The following is a 20,636-nucleotide window of genomic DNA, read 5'->3' on the forward strand; positions in this document are numbered from 1 at the left end:
TCCCGTATTTCTCTTATCTCTTGCTTGTGTATTCTGTCTGCACAAACCTCCTTTAGGTTTGTTTACTGTGTGGTTGTTACAGTAAAAGACCTATTCTGTATTGTGTACATCCAAACTAAGACCAGGCTGTCATTCTATGTATGTCATTCACTGTATACCAGCAGCTTCTTTTATTCTCTGTATTTCAGACCAAAATGGGAAACTGTCTCAGGAGAACAGGGAGCTGCAGCTGCGCTATCTGGAGCAGAAGCAACAGTTTGATGAACTTAAAGACCGCATGAAGTTCTTCACCAAGGTGAGACAATATTTATAGAGGTATTGTTTTTGTTTTTACCATGCACCGCCCTCTTCTTTGACAAATGTGAAAATGATAAAAGATAGCTGCCAATGTTTTATGCAAGATGCAGATCAACTGTGCAATATCCCAAATGGAAATCCCAAAATGCTGAGTTATTCATGGCATTCAAAGGAAGCATCATGTTTAGTGCAAATCCATGTTATTTTTTAGTGTGTCTCCATTATTCATTTCCAGATAACAGTGTTTTTCTTTCTTGGCTATTTTTAATTTCAGGAGAGTGATTTTGACATGGCAGAACTCAGTGAGGCACTGATGCTTATAAAGGTAATGCAGAGAAGTTGATCCATTTTCCAAGTGCAGCCTGCTCCTTTGTCTAATAACTGAGTGACCCTCCTGTGCCCTGATTGGAGTGACTGGCATTTCAAGTGGCTGATTCATTTGTGTACCCATAAGTGGCTAATGCAGCTTGCTTATGCATGTGCAAATGTCAGCTTTTTAATATGAGGAAAGCACAGAGAAGTGGGAAGGGTGGCAAGATGACATTTATTTTGGCTGTGTACATATTTCATTATTACAACAGGAACATTTGCTTAAAAAGCTGTCTGTTTTTCATTAACAATGGGAAATTCATTTGATTGGTGACTCTTTGCAACTCACAAATGTATCATCCCCTGCAATCACATAGGATAGAAAAACAGAGAAAAATGATGCTAGATAATAAAAAAGACACAGTTGAATGGAGCTTCAGACACTGTTCAATATGTGTCATATGCAAGTGTTTTTATTGTACTATGCTTGTGTCTGAGTTGTTAACAAGGTTACACTGAAAAAACGAAAGTCAGTAGCTCTAGTATCCACAGTAGTACTGTGAATAATCATGTTAGTTTTTTTTTGGGGGGTGGGGGGGGGGGGGGGGGGGGGGGGGGGGGGGGGGGTGGGAGAGGTATGACTCTTTCCAGGTGACCAATGGTTAAGACCATAAAGGTAACATAGCTCCAATGGGGGATAAGGGCTCAAAAGATTGCTGTGGGGTGTCATGGGACATGTGCCCCCTGAACTTTATAAAGCAAACTGATGCACTAATGCCTGTAAAACATAACTTTACAAAATGAACGCAAATACCTTTTATTTATTTATTTATTTATGTGTTTTTTTGGGGGGTTTTTTTTTAAATGAAAAATGACAGTTCTTGGCTCATTCTATCTGCTTTAGGTTCGCAAAAACCAGAAAAACCGAGACCTTGAATTTCTGGGTAAAGTCGAAGACGACATGCACAAGGATTTGGAGCGCACGATGCGTGAACTTCAAGCCACACACGCTGAGACAGTGCAGGAACTCGAGAAAACGCGGAACATGCTGATCATGCAGCACAAGATTAACAAAGACTACCAGGTAATCCTGTCTCCATCACATTCAGTTAGGACCGGTATCCACTGAGCACTGTGATGCTTCAGTTCAGTATTTCACATTTATCTGCTAGTGTGATACTGTTTTGATGGAGGAAAACTCAGAATCTTTTATTTGTGCTTCAGTGTGTTGTCTGCTACAGCTTTTATGTGTTTATTCATTTTGCAAGGAATTATGTAGTACTATAAAAAATTAAAATTAAAACAACAAACTAGTAGTGTGCAGAATGGACGTTTGTGTTTAGTAAAAAGAACCTGGAGGTAATTTTAAATGTAAAGTAGTTCACTTCTTTGTGTTATCATTCAGAAACACAATTTCTTCCAACCCACAGGCATTGGCAGTGGTGATACAGTAGATTCTGTACATGAATTACTAACCACATTTATTAACTAAATCTGTTGGTCTGAAACATTTTTGCAGTTATCGGCAAGATAAAACATGTTTTGTTTTGTGTCTTTATATACACACACATACATACACACACACACACACACACACACATATATATATATATATATATATATATATATATATATATATATATATATAAATTTTGCATTTTTTTTTAAGAGGGCTTGGTTTTACTGAAGTAGAAATATAGTCTAAATGTTTATGCATTTAAACAATCATCAGTTTTCTAACACTTCTCAATTATTTAACTCATGTTGATTAGTCCAGCATCAGAAATGGTTGCAGGCATACCTTTTGTAACAAGAAATATTCTCTTCATCAGTTTTCTTCTGGTTTTGCGGAAGCTACCCAATTATTCCCAGCCTGGGTTATCAGGGTGCAGTTCTTCGCTCTGTGAGGGTTCTCCATGGGCAGTGTCTGGCAGTATTGGTTCTGTGGTCTGCAGCATGCCACACATCTGGCACACAAACAGTTTCACTTACCTTTGGTAAGCATTAGGCTGATTAGAGTTTATCTGAATCCTGTGATGTATTAACCATTTTAGATGTGGTTTTACATGTTTAAATTAGGTAAACTTACTCATCCATAATAACAGGACTCTAGGTCTTTTTACCCTTTTTGTATTTTCTCAGCAATCAAATACATGTACAGTGAAACAAACCTGTACTGGCCCTGCGGGCACAAAATGAATAAACTAAACTAAATATGCATTATTACCTTATGTACATGCATACAAAGTGTCTTGCAGTATCTGGGACTGGTTAAACATCCATTCATCTTGACTAAATAAACCAAAACTATCCATAAAAAAAGAAACTGAAAAAAAGAGCCATCTGGCTCTGATTAATATTTTATGGCATGTAATTAAATTTGCTGGATACTTGAACAGTACATGGTTTTGAGCACATGAGTATTTGTTCAGTTTACGTTTGGGAAAATACTCCCTTTTAGGAGAGATTGTCTTAAACAACTACCATATATCTCATGTCAGAAATCAGTCTGTGTTGTAAGATGGCAACAGATAATACAAATTAAATGCACATCAGTAAAACAAAATGTACAATTTACTTCACCTTTGTTTATATATGTGTCATTGCTTCCTTGTGGTATACTTGTACAAGCAAAGGTTGGTTCCGGTCACTAAATCATGGAAGTACAGTTGTATAAATAGGTACAGTCCTGCAATATTATTGAGATTTTTTTTGTTTTGTTTTTTGTAAGCTTTAGTAGGTAAGTCGTTATTTATATTAGCATAAAAGTGATTTTACGGTAATGGTATAAAATAAATGCTTTTAGTGATTTTGTAAATAAATTATTTAAAAAAACAAAACAAAAACAAAACTTGGCTACAGAAGTTTGGTGCTTGACAGAGGAGTTGATCAGTTTGGATTGCTTCATCTGTCCGCCAGTTTTGCAAGGATCCCTGAAAGAATGCTGTTGCTTTGCACGTGTGCAGTGGATTAAAGCTGCCGAGTCCAGAATGTAAGAAAAGTGCACTTAAAATACGTCATCTCTACTGCGCTTGAGTACCCCACTGCACATGTGAAAAATTAGAACCTGGAAATAACCTGTTTTTATTTCATTTCTTTTGGAGCTTAGGTTATCCAATATCCTTCTGGAAACATTCATTGAAGGCTTGGTTTCTAACCCAGTTGGCCTTCAGAGTTTCTAGCACTGATGCTAGCTGAAAACACTTAGCTGATGCTTTCCCTTTTTTATATTTTTTAAATGTTTTTTTTTAAATAACTGAACAAGGTGAACTTTGGAAAGTTTAAAGTATTCAAAGTATATTAGTCAAAAAGTAGATTTTTAAGTGTCCAGTGCATGTTCAGTTGAAGCATTTAAATACCATAACTATTGCTGGCCTTTATTGTTTTTACTTTTAATCAAGGTTTATGTGATGTTCCCATCTCTTAAAATTCATATCAAGAAAGTTGTTTCTGAATCCTCAGCTTTTTCTTATCGTAATGTTTAAAAGAGATTATGTGGCTCTGTATCTGCGTTTGATTGTATATCATGTCTTAAAGCCAGTGCAGCTGATCACTGAATCATCAAATTAAACAGGACTGCAGCCTGCTCTTACAGTGAACTGTCAAAACAAGTGCCAGAATAACTTGAACAGGGTTGCCAGTGGTACCGCAATAGTCCTATATTAAACCAGCTTAAACCACAAGACATGCACTGACAGATTGAACCAGTTGCCACAGTATGCCACAGTATGCCACATCCCTGATTCATTAAATGAATGGCATGGTTATTACATTGACAAATGGTGCTCATGGATGGATTTTCTTTTGCACATATTAAATACGCTGCCTGCTGTGTGTGTACTGCCAACTGATTAGAAACACTAAATATTTACTGATGGCTTCCAACTGATCAAATTGGTCAAACTCTTTTCTGCGACTTTGACTTTTTATCTTGCAAACTAATTGGGAATGAAATACTGTATAACAGTGAATTCCAGTGCGTTGTGGAGCTGTTACATTTCAATATTTTACAAGCAGGTTAAAACATTAGAGGCTGTATCATTTGCAACGGCACAGGATAGCAAAAAAAAAGGGGGCTTCTACCATGAACTGATCATGCCAAAGTCCAGCGTTCCAGCAACGCTGCGCGACACAATTACAAGCCGAGTGCACCTGAGAATAGAAAAGCAAAGGACATGTATATAATAAAGTTCTGATTTATTGCTGCCTTCTATGTATGTTCCTGAAAATGGTCAACCAAGAGTCGTTTGACTGCACTTGTAATATTTAAGTTTTCCATTTTCCATGCAGATAGTCATTTTACACAGCCCAGCATCATGGCAGGTCACCAGAATCCTCCAATACTCTGCATACCGTGATGTAGCAGATTCTTACGGGAGGAATTCTTTCTTTATTTATTTATTTATTTATTTTTACTTTCCTTGCTCTGTATGAGGTTCATGCAGTAGTAAAAGAGATTTTAATTAAGTGATACTTCTTAAAGGAGTCTAATTTATGAGTCAATAAAGGGCTGCTGGCCTCCCTATAAACTGTGAGGCTGCAGGCCGGACTGTTTATTTGGTTCAGTAAACAGCAGGGCCTACGGCCCCAGTGTTTATTGTAGCGCATTGCGGGAGACGTTTTTCACCAGTAATCCCGGCTCTCCTAAGAATTCTGCCTGTTATATACCTGAGTTGTGTTTTCTTGTCTTGTTGTTTTATTATTTCTTGTTTTTCTCCCTCTCAGAGGGTTCTGAAGCACAGTGATGGGGTTGTTTCATTTGTTTCCAGTGTTTATTTTATTTTAACCTTCTAGGACGCTTGAGGTTCAGCCAATCAAAGAGTAGGAAGCCTGCTAATTTAAGGTCAAGTGAGTTTTCCTGCGGACTACTCAACTGTCTGAACAGGTGGTTAACCCTTTGTTTGGGAAAATAATATTTATATAAATGTAGATAGATATAAAAGAATAAGACACTAGCCATATGGCTTTAAAGAGGCTTGGAAGTAAATTGTCACAAGTAGATGAGAAGCACCTGGTCTTTTTCTATGTGCAGCTCAATGATTCCTTCATGTTTTGGTTCATGTGGTATATTCAAAACATTGCCTTTCTTGCAGCTTACACCTGAGCAGTAATGTCTTTGCATACAAAGTAAAAAAGCTTTTTCTATAAAGTGACCTTCAACATCTGCAATTTTTTATATGCTCGTAAAATCATTATAGCATTCAGCAGAAAATAAATACTGCATCATCGTGTTACACAAAAATAAACCAACTAATCTGTGACACATTTATTCTGTTACCTCATTATTTTAAAAAAGGCAATATGTTTACTGAAAAAAAAATGTTCAGAAAAAACACGCTGAAAGTGAAAAGCATTTAAAAAATTAATTTATAATTATAGGCTGTTAGTAATTTGGCCAAGGTACTGCATTTTTACATAAGCTAAAGTGGGACAATTATATTCATGTACACAGTTGAATGCATTTTACTGTAACGAAAAAGAAAAGAAAAAGTTTAGCCCTTTCTAAGAACTGGCTCAGAAGCTACAGTTCTACACCAGATGTGGAAAAACACAACATTGTCTATGAGGAATATGGGTCTTGCATAGCCTTTGTATCACCAAAAAATTCAGATTCAGAATATTAAGAAAATGTTTGAGGGTTAGAAATGCACGTGGTTGGAGACTTTTGTTGACCCTACTCAGCCTGTCCCGAAGCTGGGGAAAGTCACAATGATTTGCACCCTTTCCAGGCTTTCATCCATCAAGCTGTATGGAACATGCTTGCCAGTTTCCTTACACTGCCTGATAGTGGATCACATTGAGTTCTGTATTCTTTCATATTCTTGTGTTGGAGCATCATCCGTTTACCTTGACACTCTGTAACAACTCCCTTTAGCCATTGTTGAGTAAGACTTTGCTATAGTTGCTTATGTGGACCAGTGTTGCATAGCAGGTTTCTTTTCACAATCCCATGCTCTCTTTCATCCATTTAGTGGTTTCTGTGAATGTAAGTGTGCACTTTTTTTTTTCTCCTTCTTCTTGTAGACAGAGGTTGAAGCGGTGACACGCAAGATGGAAGACATTAAGCACGAATATGAGCTGAAACATGAGCAGTATGCCCAACTGCTTGACATTAGGGCTGCTCGAATCAGAAAACTGGAAGGTATGTCAGATCCACATGAGTTTCGTATGGTGATTATGGTGTGCATAAAATGAAGCGGATAACGTTACTGTCAAACTGACAGAATTAGTTCACACTGATGGAGAACACAATTGAAAGACTTTGTGATTCTTATCCACATGGTATTTGTGCTGCTCATGTAGTTGCAGGATCCTGCCTAGATTGATGTAGATGCAAAAGAAGGTACAGAACAAAGTCTACTGGCTTTTGGAGTGTCTGATATTTCTTCCAGATATTGTGCTACCATCAGCTATGGGTATTTACTGGTGTGGTAAACAGTGTTATTCCTGTTGTGTTTACTGTAATGTTGTTAACTGAAAAAATAAATCATGAACACAAACACATCAATCCACTTACACCTAGTAACTAGCCAACTAACACAACTGCCACCCACTCGTGCACAAATGTGGGCAGATGGTACACAGAGATTGTGTTTATGGCGGTCTGACTGTGTTTTGTTTTATGCCTTTTTAACCGATTAATAGGTCAGAACACTTTATATTATAATTTGGTATGTATGTCTGTGAAAAGGAAGAAACCATGACCCCCATTCATCAGTGCATCACTGGCTTCTTTGATCAAGTCAACCTGGGTCTGAGGTTATCTACCTGGACATCAGTTTGAACCCAGCCAGTCACCCTGCTCAGAATGACTTCTCAAGGGACCAGTTATAGATGATTGGACATGACACGGAGAATTATACCAATATGAACAGCATTCCTGGCAAGAGAGCAAAAGCACAAATATCCGCTGCAGAGAAATACAACACAATCAAATCTGTTTAAGCTCCTTTTAAAACAAAGTTTACTATTGATATTCAGAAATCTGATACAAAGGATATTTTTGCAGTAGTGTGCTGTAGTAAACATGCTCTTAAAAATGGAACCCCACACTAATCATCGCCTTTTTTTGTCATCTTTCAAAATACATCTGGGTTGCATTTAGCTTGAAACAGGCATGCCAGCATGCACACATTAGGCGTTAGACCAACACTTTAAACCCCAATCTAACACATAGCACATGATGATGAAAATCGAAACCATTCTGTGCAAGAGAACATTTGTACTTAATTCTTCAGAAATGTCCTCCTCTGGCCAACACTGCCTGAACTTTATTAAACGATAAAGGAGACATTCAACAGCGTTATACCACGGCTGTTTTCAAATGCGGAGTGGTTAAGTAGAGGGAAGCTCCTAATGTATGTGTTTAAACTGGTACTCATTTGGTACAGAATGAGACAAGTTGAGTTAAAACAAAGTGAATTTCAACTTAACCAACCCACAATGCAATTGACATGGGATAAACAAAATATTGGTATTTAACTAAGAGCTGTCTGAAACTTGCTTATAAAGCTTTGTATTTATATTTCTTGGTCTGGCCAAAAACATGTTCTGTATGATATGTGATTGTAGACTGCCTAAGAATTGGTATGTTAGATTTCGACTTCACTCTGTATTCACCAAATTATCAAATTTTTGTATTTGTATTGTCTTGATTGATTGTTGAGTTGCCTTTCTCTTCTGCGCCTGTCTCTCCTCCTGAAGACACATTTGAAGAGTATTAATACATACTGCACCGTCAAGATGCATCCAGCCAAACATGCATTTTGAAGAAGATTGCTAATGTCCAATTTCATATTGAAGTATAAAGACTTATTATTCATGAAAGTAATGTAATCTTCTCAAACATAGCTGACACAGTGCTGTTGTGGGGATTGTTTTCTATGGTCTGTTTTCTGTAGGGTCTGCATCATTTTATAGAAATTGGGTTTTATAATTGTTTGCATGATGTGCTTACAGATTTTAATAAGGAAATTATATCATTAATCTGGACACTTACTTACCACAGCATAGCATGTCCCAGGCTTATAAATGTTTCATTGCTGTGTTCCCTGCCATACAAGAACAGCCTACTGATATAAAAACTGAATCTCACCAACCCTGGCTCTGATGTATGTGATACTTTCTGACTGCTTTTTTTTTTTCTTTTATGTGTTACAGCCCAATTAAAAGATATTGCTTATGGCACCAAGCAGTACAAGTTCAAAGCAGAGATCACACATGAAGACAGAGTGGATGAGTTTGATGAAACGGTCCACCTCGAGAGAGGAGAGAACCTGTTTCAGATCCACATCAGCAAAGTCAATTTCTCTCCCGAAGCTCTCCGGGCCTTTGGCGACCGGGAACCTTCCACTTTCTGCACCTATGCCTTTTACGATTTCGAGCTGCAAGCCACTCCAGTGGTCCGGGGCTCCCAGCCAGTGTATGACTTCACCTCCCAGTACGTTGTGCGTGTGGATGACTTCTTTTTACAGTACCTCCAGAAGAGCGCAGTCATGCTAGAGATCCAGCTGGCCCATGGCATGGACTATGAAACTTTCGCAGCCTGCCAGCTGAGGCTGCATGAGATCCTTGAGAAGAACGGCACAGTGTTTGGCACAGCGGCTCTGGTTGGTGAGTAGACCTAATTAACATGCTACAGTATACTGCCACCAATAGTATACAGATTTTATTACCCATACGTCATGAGATAAATTCCAAGGCATTTATGTGAAGCTCAGTTCCACTTCCCTCCCTCCATAAATAACTGCAAGTTTGCAAGTGGATGTTGGTGCGCTATTGGGCAATATTTATTTTTCAGTAGCTTGATTCTCAAACACTTGCATACACTGGGGGTGGGGGGAGCTCATAAGTGTCTAACTTTTTGCATTCTTAAATTTGCATTTCAATGTTCCAATATTTGTTTTAGTTTTTTTTTGTTCCACAAAGCAAGATTTGAAATGTCAAGCAGTCCTGTTTTTGTAACTTTGTTAACTTGATAATAAAAACAGCTTTCACGTATTTCTTAATTTTATATTCTAAATTCAGTCCCAATTAGAAAACTGCTATAGTTGTTTTTTTACAGCTTCCACAATAAAATGGTGCTGCAGCATTTTTATATACAGTGTAATAGCAATATGCCTCTGTGATTTAAAGCCATGATTGCAACTAGCCAAATTCCTGGTTTCATTTAAGATCCAAACAGCTTTCAGGCTGTTAAGGTTCATTTGACATTCTACCACTACCAGCGATGAGCGAGCAATGTAGCACTTGTTTGTCCTGTGGACAAAAAACAAACCAAAAACATTATGCTTACGTAAATGCAAACAAAAATGACTTAAAGATGCATCGTATAAAGTTGTGTTTGTCTGATTAAGCCTGTAGCAATCCCGTCGCCCCCAGACTGCCTGCCTGCCAGTTTGTTCGCCACTGTGTTGTTCCTAAGCCTCGTTCTTCTCCTGATATTGACCATGTTTTATGAGTCATTAACAAGCCAGCTATTGAAATAAAGTCTAAATCATCTTATTGAAAACAGTCATATCCACCACCCTGCTGTAGTATTTTATTATTTGTATAAAAGGGTTTTGGGTGAAGTTTATTGCCAGGCAGTGACAGTTTGTGGCTAGAACATGTTAGCTGTGATGCTGCTTATGAATAATGTTACTGGCTTGTAATAAAAATAAATAAATAAATAAAAACATCAGCGCGGTATAAATGACTATTATTTATTTATTTGTATTTATTTATTTATTATTTATTTTAACTGAAGTACGTTATAGTGATTAGCATAGGGCACTCAAGTGAGCTCCAGTCATCTCCTAGTAAATAAACCAGCTGATCAAATGCCTTAAATTCATTAAACCCTTATACAATGTTAATTCTCCCAAAAGGATTGTTTGAAATTGATTCCCCATGATGTTTTAGAATTGATTTTGCATTGCATGTTTTGACCTCGAAAATCATGTACAAGGGCTGAAGCAAGCTGGCTGGTGGGGATTTATTTAACAATTTTGGAGAGGTCTGTTTTATTCAAACTACTTCTAAAGTTATTTTTAAAGGTCAGAACTAATTAAAGCCGTCATTTCAAAGATATCTGAACAGACACTCTGCAGACCACATCTAAAGAGTTGAGTTCTTGTTGCACATCATGCTGATTAAGTTTGCACTACAATAGGTATTGAAACTGGCTAAGCTATTGCTTTAACTTGTTTCCACAGGAATGTAAGATGATTTGTCCTAACAGTATTGTGTATCGTGGTGCCAGCACAAAACAAAAACATATTTCCACAGGAAGAATGAGTTTAAACCATTAAGTGAACCCCTGGTGGTATTTGTTAAGTCGATCCGGGCTAAAAAAGGATTGATACAATTGGGCAAGGAAATGTCAGTGAAGTATTTAAACTTAACGGGCAGAGAGAGTTCACACGCAAATCCGTCGAGCTTCTTTTGGCCATAGTCCATGCTTCCCTTTGAAAATCAATTCCAGCCTCTTATCCATAGTATTTATCTATATGTTTTATTCCATATTCAATCAGCATATATAGAGCACTATATACACGCTATACCAGTCCAAGTCCTAACTGAAATGCTGACTTGATACTATCTATCTCTGATGTCTGTTTTGATTACAGTACTTATTTTAGAATACTACATATGGCTAAATTTTTCATTTACTGTATCAGACCATGTTTATAGTATACATATGCCTTTTTTTGTATGTATGTATTTATTACCAGCATGTGTGTTAATGTTCTAATCAGGTGTGGGAGGAGATGTTCACATGTATGGAGTTCTGGAATACTGGGTGAGGCTACGGGTGCCCATGGACCAGGCTGTCCGCTTATACAAAGAGCGGACAAAGGCTCTCGGCTATCTGAATTCAGGCAAGGTCCAGGAGGTACGCTGTAAAAGCCTTTCCTTTACTTTACTTTTTAAGACAAGAGAATGTTTTCCACCTTACACTTCCACAGTATTCTGAGCAGAGGCTGTCCAGGCTGTCCACTACCTCTTAGCCTTCCTATTGCCTGTCTTGGTTCCAGCAGTTAAATGCATTTTGAGATCTCACAAATGATACAATGTATATTTACTGTATATATAATGCTTTTGAAAGTAAATGTTTCAAACTCTTTTTCTTGAGTTTTTTTGCACACCCCTAGTAATTACACATTCGTATCTATACGCAATGAGATCATTGTTATTACACCGTGCCTTTCTGGTTTAATTCTCTAGGCGCTCAGCACTGCCGCCATGGCTGAAGGCAGTCTGAACGAGCTCCATGTGACAGTGGCATGCTGTAACAACCTGAAACCACGACAAGAGCACCTGCAGCCAAGCCCATACGTCGTGTACAAGTTCTTTGACTTCGGAGACCATGACACTCCCATTGTTACAAGCAGCAACAGCCCGCAGTTCAATGATCACATGAGCTTCCCTGTGCCAATGAACGCGGATCTAGACCGCTACCTGAAGTCAGAGGCACTCATGCTCTATGTGTTCGATGACGCTGACACGCAAGATAACTTGCACCTAGGCAAAGCCAAAGTGCCTCTCATCTCTTTAGCGCATGATAAAGCCATTACAGGTACTTTTTTTTTCCAAGTAGCTGAGCAAGAATTTTTTTTTATTATACTATCTGCTCACGACTTGAAAATAAACACATCCAAGATTGTGTTAAGAATCAAAAAGTATTCTACTGTAGTTTCTTAGGTAAGAATGCCACTAAAGAAAAAACAGGGAGATGAATGTTGATAAGAAATATATTGACCAGATCTTTCCCTACCATGTTCTCTGCTTCCTGTATCTGCAGGCACTTTTGAACTGACAGATGGACATGGACGACCCAATGGAACGGTTGATGTCACTTTACAATGGAGATTATCATACCTTCCACCAAGTGGATCATCAATGACAGTGGAGCAGGCGAAGTTTGTTCCCAAGCAGATACCAGAGAAGTTGGCTTTAGAAGAGGAAAGGAATGAACCATTGCCAATTATGCCACTCCCCTCTGTCTTGGAGGTAAGCTAACACAGCCATTTCCAATGCATATCGCCACACCTGCAGCTTGATGGAGCACTTTGCTATTTTATTTTTGTTCTCCCCAAATTGCTAAAACGCGTCCTGTTATTCCATCTCCACCTCTTCCAGCGGTTTCGCTGTTGTGCTAAGGAGCTGGTTAACTCTGACCTTGTTTATGTATTGTCTTACAAAATAAAAGCCTTTCTGATTTTTTGCTTATGGGTTTAAACATTTTTTAAAACAGTGTTTTTTTGCTTTACTACTATGATCTCTCCAGTACAACATAGCTGTCACAGATAAATAAACAGATTATCTGTTCTTCATTTGGATCAAACAATTACAGAGAATTGGGACGGACTGTGAGTACCAGCTCACATCCTCTGATCTTGTATCTGATGCGTTACAAAGGGGCTTTCAAATGTTAATCTAGGGAGGGCAGCGATTTGGCTGGAGAAATCAGAATGTACTGCTCTGTGAGAAATGTTTCAGAAATCATTTGAAACAAACCCTTAAATGAAAATGGCAAAATGTCAGTTACAAAAGTTCAGCTCCTAGCCAGATGTCTTGATTGTGTTTGTTTCATTGTAGATTCCCCAGCCGAAACCCAGACAGCGTACACTTACAAAGGATAAACAACCAAACAAGAAAGTATCATTTATAGATACAACACCAGAGAGTCCAGTAAGTAATACTATTCCTCCCAACATAATATCATACTTTTAAAATCCTTTATCCAGCTCTGATGAAACAGGTTTAGGAAATGATTTACCTGTGCGAGTCTAAGGTGGAACCAGTCCCTCTACCTGGCTGTCCATACGTATCTCACAGCTACGTGTATATAGCTACATAGTGTGTTTACAGCAGTGGTAGGGATGAATGTTACTAGCATGCATGTCTACACTGGTTAAGCAAACTGTCTATCTCCCTACCTGTCTCTACTCTTCATTTTTTAGTGATTCGTTATTAATTGGGCATATGATCAAATACAAACCACTACCAAGCATATAAAAAGTAAAATCAGTAATACAAAACAGGACAAGAAAATTATACACAAGAAGTGCTCAATCCAGTTAAAAATTATGGATAGGGGTCCCCGAGGGGCTCATCCCGTTAAAGCGCTGGCGCTGGGAGCGCAGGATGAGTCACACATCTTGGACGGCGCCAGTTGGTGTCCAGGCTGTGCAAAGAGGCCGAGCTTTGCTGGGGACTCTGAAGGGGGCGTCACATTGGCTCTAAAGCTCACGGGGTGGAGGGGATGGGAAACTGGCAGGGATTTCTTCTCCTCATCGCACAACAGCGAACCCTACTGGCCAGACACCGAGCACAATCAGAGTGGATAAAAAGCAGGGCTGATCTCTGTTCTCGGGGGTCAGTAGCCCCTCCCAACATAACTTCGGATTGGTCAGCGTAAAAGAGATTCTGGCTTTAGGCTTGTGAGATCAGAAGATGCTCACACGAGCTCAACATCTGTGCTGTTTGGGGACTCGCTACAGTGAGGAGAAAAAATATGATTGCGCATTCCAATTTGGGGGAAAAATAAGTACAAATAATAATTGGTCAATCTAAATTTAAAAACATAATAAATAAATAATACTATATGGATAATTTTGATGGTGGGAGTGGACCAGGCAGCTGCTTATTGTTTTGTGCTGTGTACAGTATGTTACAGGTAGACAGTGCTCAGGGTAGCTACACACAGGAAACAGTTCCTCTCCTACTTGGCAGTGAATTAACTCCTTACTGTTTAGCATTCAGAGTTTCCTTATCTCCAGCAGAGTCTGGTCTATGGAACTAGGCAGTAACTTATGTCCGTTGTCTTAAATAAAAACCAAGTATGATTAACTTTCCTTCAGCAATGTCCCAGGGTAATCATTAAATCGACTGCATTTTAAAACAGCATTTTCTTCGATGGGGATTTATTTTTTGGTGTATCTCTGCTCATGGGACCACACTGATGAAGCAGTAATGCTTATGCAAAGCTTTTCATGTGGTTCACAGAATAGAATGTCTGCATTAGTTAAATCATGTCCTTTTGGTATAGGGGAATTGGCAGCAAGACAAGACCAAACAAATCAAACCTACAAACCTGAGGAAAAAACTAGAGGTCCCATTATATTGTTCATAAAAGAGTTTTAAGAGTTTCAAAATGAATTGGTTCAAAACTTAATTACATGTCATAAAGCATCAGTGGCTAAAGTTAACAAATAACATAGATCCCAGCATGAAGTGGATGTACCAAGTGGGAAATTGGCAACTGCGTGATTAAAGAAACTTCCAGCCAGGTAGACAAATTAACTCTCTGGGAGACAAATGGAACTTCTTCTCTAACAATTTAAATCTTAATTTTATTTCGATGTTTTGCTTAATTGAGGCAAAGTAGGTCTTTTGGTTTAACATACATAGGATTTTATAAGCCTGGCTTAACCAATAGCAATAATTAAAAAAAAAACACTCAGTTTAAATCCTAGAGATAAAGATACAGAATTATATCGTGCTAAAATGTAAATTGTGTTTGAGTTATGTTTTACGACCATTCTGGTTTAAAAAAAAAAAAAAGAATTAGTCTGATTATAATGAAAAACTCTAAATCAGAAGCAGACGTATCATATCTGATGACCAAGTCTTGTTCTAGTGTTTTTTTTTATGAAGTTTGCATTGTCTTGTAATAGGTCCAGAATGTCAGTCCGTCTCCTGCTGAGGAGAAAGAAATCTTACAAGAGAAGCCTTCAAGTTCAACTAGCCCCACTCTGATCCCAGAGGTATGGAGTGCATCAGACAAGGAAAACAATGATGGGATCTGCTTGACTGATCTTAACAGTACCTGCTCAGAGCGCTTTCCACTGCACAGCACGTCACTTTGATGTGATGTTAATAAGCGGGTTGATAAATGTCCACAGGGTTAATGTAGAATTAAAAGGGGGTGGGGAAACTTAGAAACGCCATTAAATCATTAAAACAGACCCTGATGTTTTCTAAACACCATCTCCACAATCGTGCATGTGTACCACGCTGTCCAAAGCTGAAAACGATTAGCTGCAAACATAAACAGTTTGTGTCTGCCTGCTTTTTTCCCCAAGAATTACTATCCAGAAAACAACCCAAAGAAGCTTTCCCTTTGTTTCCATCATCATTTTCAATTTCCAACATGATGTGTTTGATTCATACACACAGTCAAAGAGGCTCACTCTCATTATTTGTATGTTTAACTTTGTTGCAGCTTAATTCGTTGTTTTAGGAATGACAACATTTGTTTGTGCTTTAAGGATTGATTTGGGTCTCTCTAGGGGGCCAGCTCATAATAAACAGTATATCACCATGAATGTATCATTTAATTTATGGTGTGATAACTTATTTTTAATGTGCTTTATATGTATTTTATTTTGAGTGTATTACTTTACTGACCATGTCTTGTAGATGGCATGTACCTTCCCTACACGTGCATCTAACCTACATGATAATAATGCGTGAACTGGATCTAAAAACTTTACATTTATTATAATAGTATATAACACAATTAGCTGGGTACTAAATGGACTGAACACAGGCGTTTCTTGGTAAGAACATAGTAACTCTGAGCATCATGGTTTTCTGATCACTTTCCACAGGATTTACAAAGAGGCAGGTTAGACTATCAGGAGCTGGAGGAGATTGCCCAGGAGATCCAGGAGGAAGAGGAGGACTCGCACCTCTCCGAAGGGCAGCTAGCTGAACAGAGCCTGCTCTCAGAAGAGGAGGTGGAGGAGGAATCGGACATTTCAGAAGAGGTGTTGGAGCGGGACAAAGAAGGTGTTTAGCATTATTATATCATACTCTGTGAATCCATACGTGTGCAGATTCTAAATGCATTATGCAACATTGCTGTTGACATTCTGATCATCAGCTCAGCCAAACAACAGCATAAGTTTTCATAAATCTTTTGACCTTGTGCCTGTACAGTGTGCGTAACTTTCAAGCCTTGTTGTTCTACATCTCAGTTTACATAGGAAGGCTGAGGTTTTCTTGAACTGTCGCCCATACATAAAGCAATAAAGTGTACAGCGATACCCAGCAGACAGTTATTCCTGCTCATTGATTTCGGCAGCTTTAAGATCTACCCGGAGTAACTGCTTATGGATTCACTTGACTGTCTAACTCCATATTTCTTGATCCTGACAATTTGTAGCTATCAAGTTCCCCTCGTAAGGCCTGTAATTATAATTGTTTTTAACGCTGTCGATCTCTTGCTTTCCCAGAAGGGGAGGATGCCAATGAATCAATACTGTCTGACAGTGATGACTGCATTGTTCCAGGCCCAGCCCCCCACAGCAGAAAGCAGGTCTGGCATGTTGCTCTGTACCTTCTTATTTGACATGTTTCGATCAAGGTTTGTTTTTTATTGTTGTAGTTTTTTTTAGATCAAGGCCACAATAAGAATGCATGAGGTCTTTGGAAGGAAGTGAAAAAAAAAAAAAAAAAATATATATATATATATATATATATATATATATATATATATATATATATATATATATATATATATACTTTTAAATAAGGAATGGTATGCTTTTGATTTTTATTTTTGTTTAATGCGTTTAGAAAAACCTAACAAAGCGGATCAAGTAAAGTGATGTGTGCTGTGAATCATTCAGGCTTTTCCTTAATTAAGGATATTTCAGATTTACTAAGTAAAATGTATAGAAGTCATGACCTATTTTAGCATTTTTCCTTCAGATTCAACAGACTTCATTCATGAAGTTGTTTTGAAAAAAAAAAAAAAAAGAGAATATTTTATTGAAGGATAAGAGAGAGCTTCTCTATAAAGTGCCCTTTTGTATTTTCTTCCTTAGATTAGAGGCTTATTAAGCTATCGCTTGCTGCGCTTACTTCTGTATCTAAGCCTAATGTCTTTATTGAAAACAGCTGATTGATCCTTTTTAAACCAGACAAAGCACAGTAGGACATTTGAACCAGGTCTCTTTTTTTTTCTCAATGATGTTCCATCTCAGCAAGGCTAAGCTGTCCTGCTTTTCAAACACAGTGCAAGTCAAGCAGCTACACTGGTCAGTAGCAGCCCCTGATTGGCTTTCGTGTGCTGTCTGCCTTAGCTAGGCATGTGTAACATTTCATAATGCGACCAGCTACATTAAGCAATTGCTCATGCTTGATTGGCTGCGTGTCTTTCATTTCAGCCTCGAGAGAGGTGTAAAAATGCCACTGCTGATTTTCAAGCTGAGACAGAAATGCCAGTTTAAGTACATGTTCAGTGGTCTTAAATGCTGTAATGTACCATGTTATAAACTCAAGTAAAGGATTATTAATGGTCATTAAGTGAGTCAGTAATATGGATGCACTGCAGTATGCGACTAGCATGTTAGCCCTTTTGTTTTAAAAGTAGATTTTAGTGTTGGTTGCTTCCTAATAAGAATGCTGCCCCTTGACAAAACTTATAATATGAGGTCTAACTTCATTCTGCAAACTTACATTGATAGAAATTATGAAATTGTCAGAATTATCATTTAAGCAACTGGCTATTGGTACTATAAAAATTTTTAAAAAAGCATTCTACCTTTTATAAGTTATATCCTTTTTTTTTATAGAAAATAGAAAGCTGCTGAAATCATATGTAGAAAGCTTCAGAGTCTCCTGTACCGCACTATAAGAACAAAACATTTAATCTGCATGGCTTTCAATCCTCGCCTCAGGTGAACTAGTATCCAGAAGGGCTGGGATAAGGTGAGTCAGAATAAAACAGGAGGATATATAATGGAGCATGCATCACAGATCAACGGCACGTCTGAGACTTCTATAACAGCCGTCACTGGCTCTTCCCCATGACAGCTCTCATCAGCAGTGGGGATTTAAATGCATCAGCCTGATGCGTTCATTAAAAGGAAAATAGCTTGAACTGTGACTCAGTCTGGACTCTGACACTACATGTATATGCACGGCTTCCTCCCTCCCTGTTCACAGTCATTTGAAGTTCTGAGTGATATACGTTAATGATTCAGCTCTGATTCAGTTTCATTTGAAGAATACAAAAAAAAATGAACACTGAACAAATAAACTGTGTAATGCTAGTTTGAAAGCATGATTCTGGTTATTTAAAGATGACTTAAAGAATATGTGGGTCTCCGCGTGGAACCACTTTGCATACAATGCCCATTGTTTCAAATTTGGAAACTTTGTTCCAATAGTGAGAAGCCAAAGGGTGATTTATTCACCATGTCTGTTGTCACCTTAGGGCTAATGGAGTGATGAGGTGTGCCTGACTCTCGGAATGAATCAAAACACTTTTTATTTCAGTGACCTTACAGTACTGTTTGTTTCTTTTTGTTGCTTATTTGGTTTGCTTTTGTTTTTCCTTTTTTTTTTTTCAATTAAGCAGTAGTGCCACATGATAGAAAAAAAAAAAGATTTGTAGCTAAAAGCGTTTGGAAGTAATTTCTATAACATAATTCAAGTTTTTATACACAAAATAACAATAACACAATTGTATATTCAGATACACAATGCAAAACATTGATTTGTATTAATGGTTTTCAGGGATTATACTGTGTTTCCAGACCTTTTCTTTCTCTTTTTTTTAAATCCAAATGTTTGTTTTTTAAAAGCAGTCGGGGGATTTTAGCCAAGCAATACGCAAATTGTTTATTTTCTATTTGCTTGAATTGCAGTGGCTTTCTACAAAGGATCTTGTTTACTCTTGGATAATCACATCTGTAAATCTGTAGGGCCACTGCTGAGTCGCTTCGACTCAACAGACCTTGTAATTACTCACTAATTAGCAAAGCAGACGGGGCTGTGCGTACAGCCCAAGACACTTCCATTTTTAAGTGCTGTAATTGAAGTGACATATTCATTATGAAGTAATATCATAATCCAGCTCCTCACGCAGGCTCTGGATAGATCTTGGATGTGTTGATTAAAAAGGAAACCCAACAGGTTACCATTATCCACCTTTTCCCCTGCCGGCGATATGTATAATTAAACAGAAATCACTTCATTTTGTTTCATTTCATTTACAAGTTCGTCAAAGTGAAATGCTTGTCCCCTCCTTTCCCTCTCCAAAGTGGCGTAATTAGTGTTAGCATCTTCTTTAACAGGCTACATAAAGTTTAGTGGCTGGATTAAATCAAGCCATTAACATAATGTGCTGTACAATTTGCCCCTATCGCTTTGCGTTTCCACTACATCAAAGCTTCGCGGAGAGCCGGTGTAATTGGACCATGCCGCCTTGTCAGGTTCAGTCAAGCTGATGGCTGCTCCTTTTACTAAAAAGCTCCCAGGCATGTTAATTAATGGAGAAGAAAGTCAAGGAAATGTACAAGTTTGGACAGTTCTCCATGAATATTTCATATATTTGAATAATCAGGAGTTAACATTATCAATTTGATGTATAATACATTGATTAAAAGCCTTGTTCCATTCCCGAAAAGAAAGAAAGAAAGAAAGAAAGAAAGAAAGACATCAACAAAGGGCATTTGCATGTCTGTCTTTGTCTTGGCAGGAGCTAAAGGGACAGAAGTTTGGCTTTACTGTCATTTATTTTATATACATATATATATATATATATATATATATATATATATATATATATATATATATATATATATATATATATATATACACACACACACACACACATATATATATATATATATATATATATATATATATATATATATCTATATATATATATATATATATATATAGAAAATACAACAGCTTGTTGTTACAGAAAATAGAAGAATAATGTTTTTTTTCCCCCCTATCTGTCCAATATGTATGATTGCAGATAAGTGTTATAATATACTGTGTATAATGCATGCTTCAAAATCAGCCAGTTTAATAAATGAAATAATTGTATGCGATTGTTTGACTGTTTTAGTAATGATGTTTTAAAACCAAGATTAATAGTTAATAACCTGTGTTGGTTGGCCTGAGATTACTCTTGTACTTAACCAATGAAGCCAAGCTTAGAAGGCAGCTGAGGTTTTCTGTACTGAAAGCATGGGTCTCTGTTGGTAAAGACAAAATCCTCTCGTTGACAGAAACAT

General features: G+C 37.7%; 1 protein-coding gene across 1 annotated transcript in view; it reads left to right on the forward strand.

The window, feature by feature from the left end:
- LOC121325335 (protein fantom-like) overlaps window positions 1–20,636 on the forward strand; it is a 50,111-nt gene that overhangs the window by 19,677 nt on the left and 9,798 nt on the right. Inside the window, exons 10-21 of the mRNA XM_041267762.1 lie at window positions 189–295; window positions 572–622; window positions 1,511–1,690; window positions 6,631–6,748; window positions 8,767–9,219; window positions 11,346–11,482; window positions 11,815–12,166; window positions 12,392–12,600; window positions 13,189–13,281; window positions 15,270–15,359; window positions 16,206–16,386; window positions 16,833–16,915. Of these exons, the coding sequence (XP_041123696.1) occupies window positions 189–295; window positions 572–622; window positions 1,511–1,690; window positions 6,631–6,748; window positions 8,767–9,219; window positions 11,346–11,482; window positions 11,815–12,166; window positions 12,392–12,600; window positions 13,189–13,281; window positions 15,270–15,359; window positions 16,206–16,386; window positions 16,833–16,915 (2,054 nt within the window). The remainder of the gene's footprint in view (window positions 1–188; window positions 296–571; window positions 623–1,510; window positions 1,691–6,630; window positions 6,749–8,766; window positions 9,220–11,345; window positions 11,483–11,814; window positions 12,167–12,391; window positions 12,601–13,188; window positions 13,282–15,269; window positions 15,360–16,205; window positions 16,387–16,832; window positions 16,916–20,636) is intronic.

This window comes from Polyodon spathula, chromosome 13 (genome assembly GCF_017654505.1).
Source record: "Polyodon spathula isolate WHYD16114869_AA chromosome 13, ASM1765450v1, whole genome shotgun sequence".
Lineage (NCBI taxonomy): Eukaryota > Metazoa > Chordata > Actinopteri > Acipenseriformes > Polyodontidae > Polyodon > Polyodon spathula.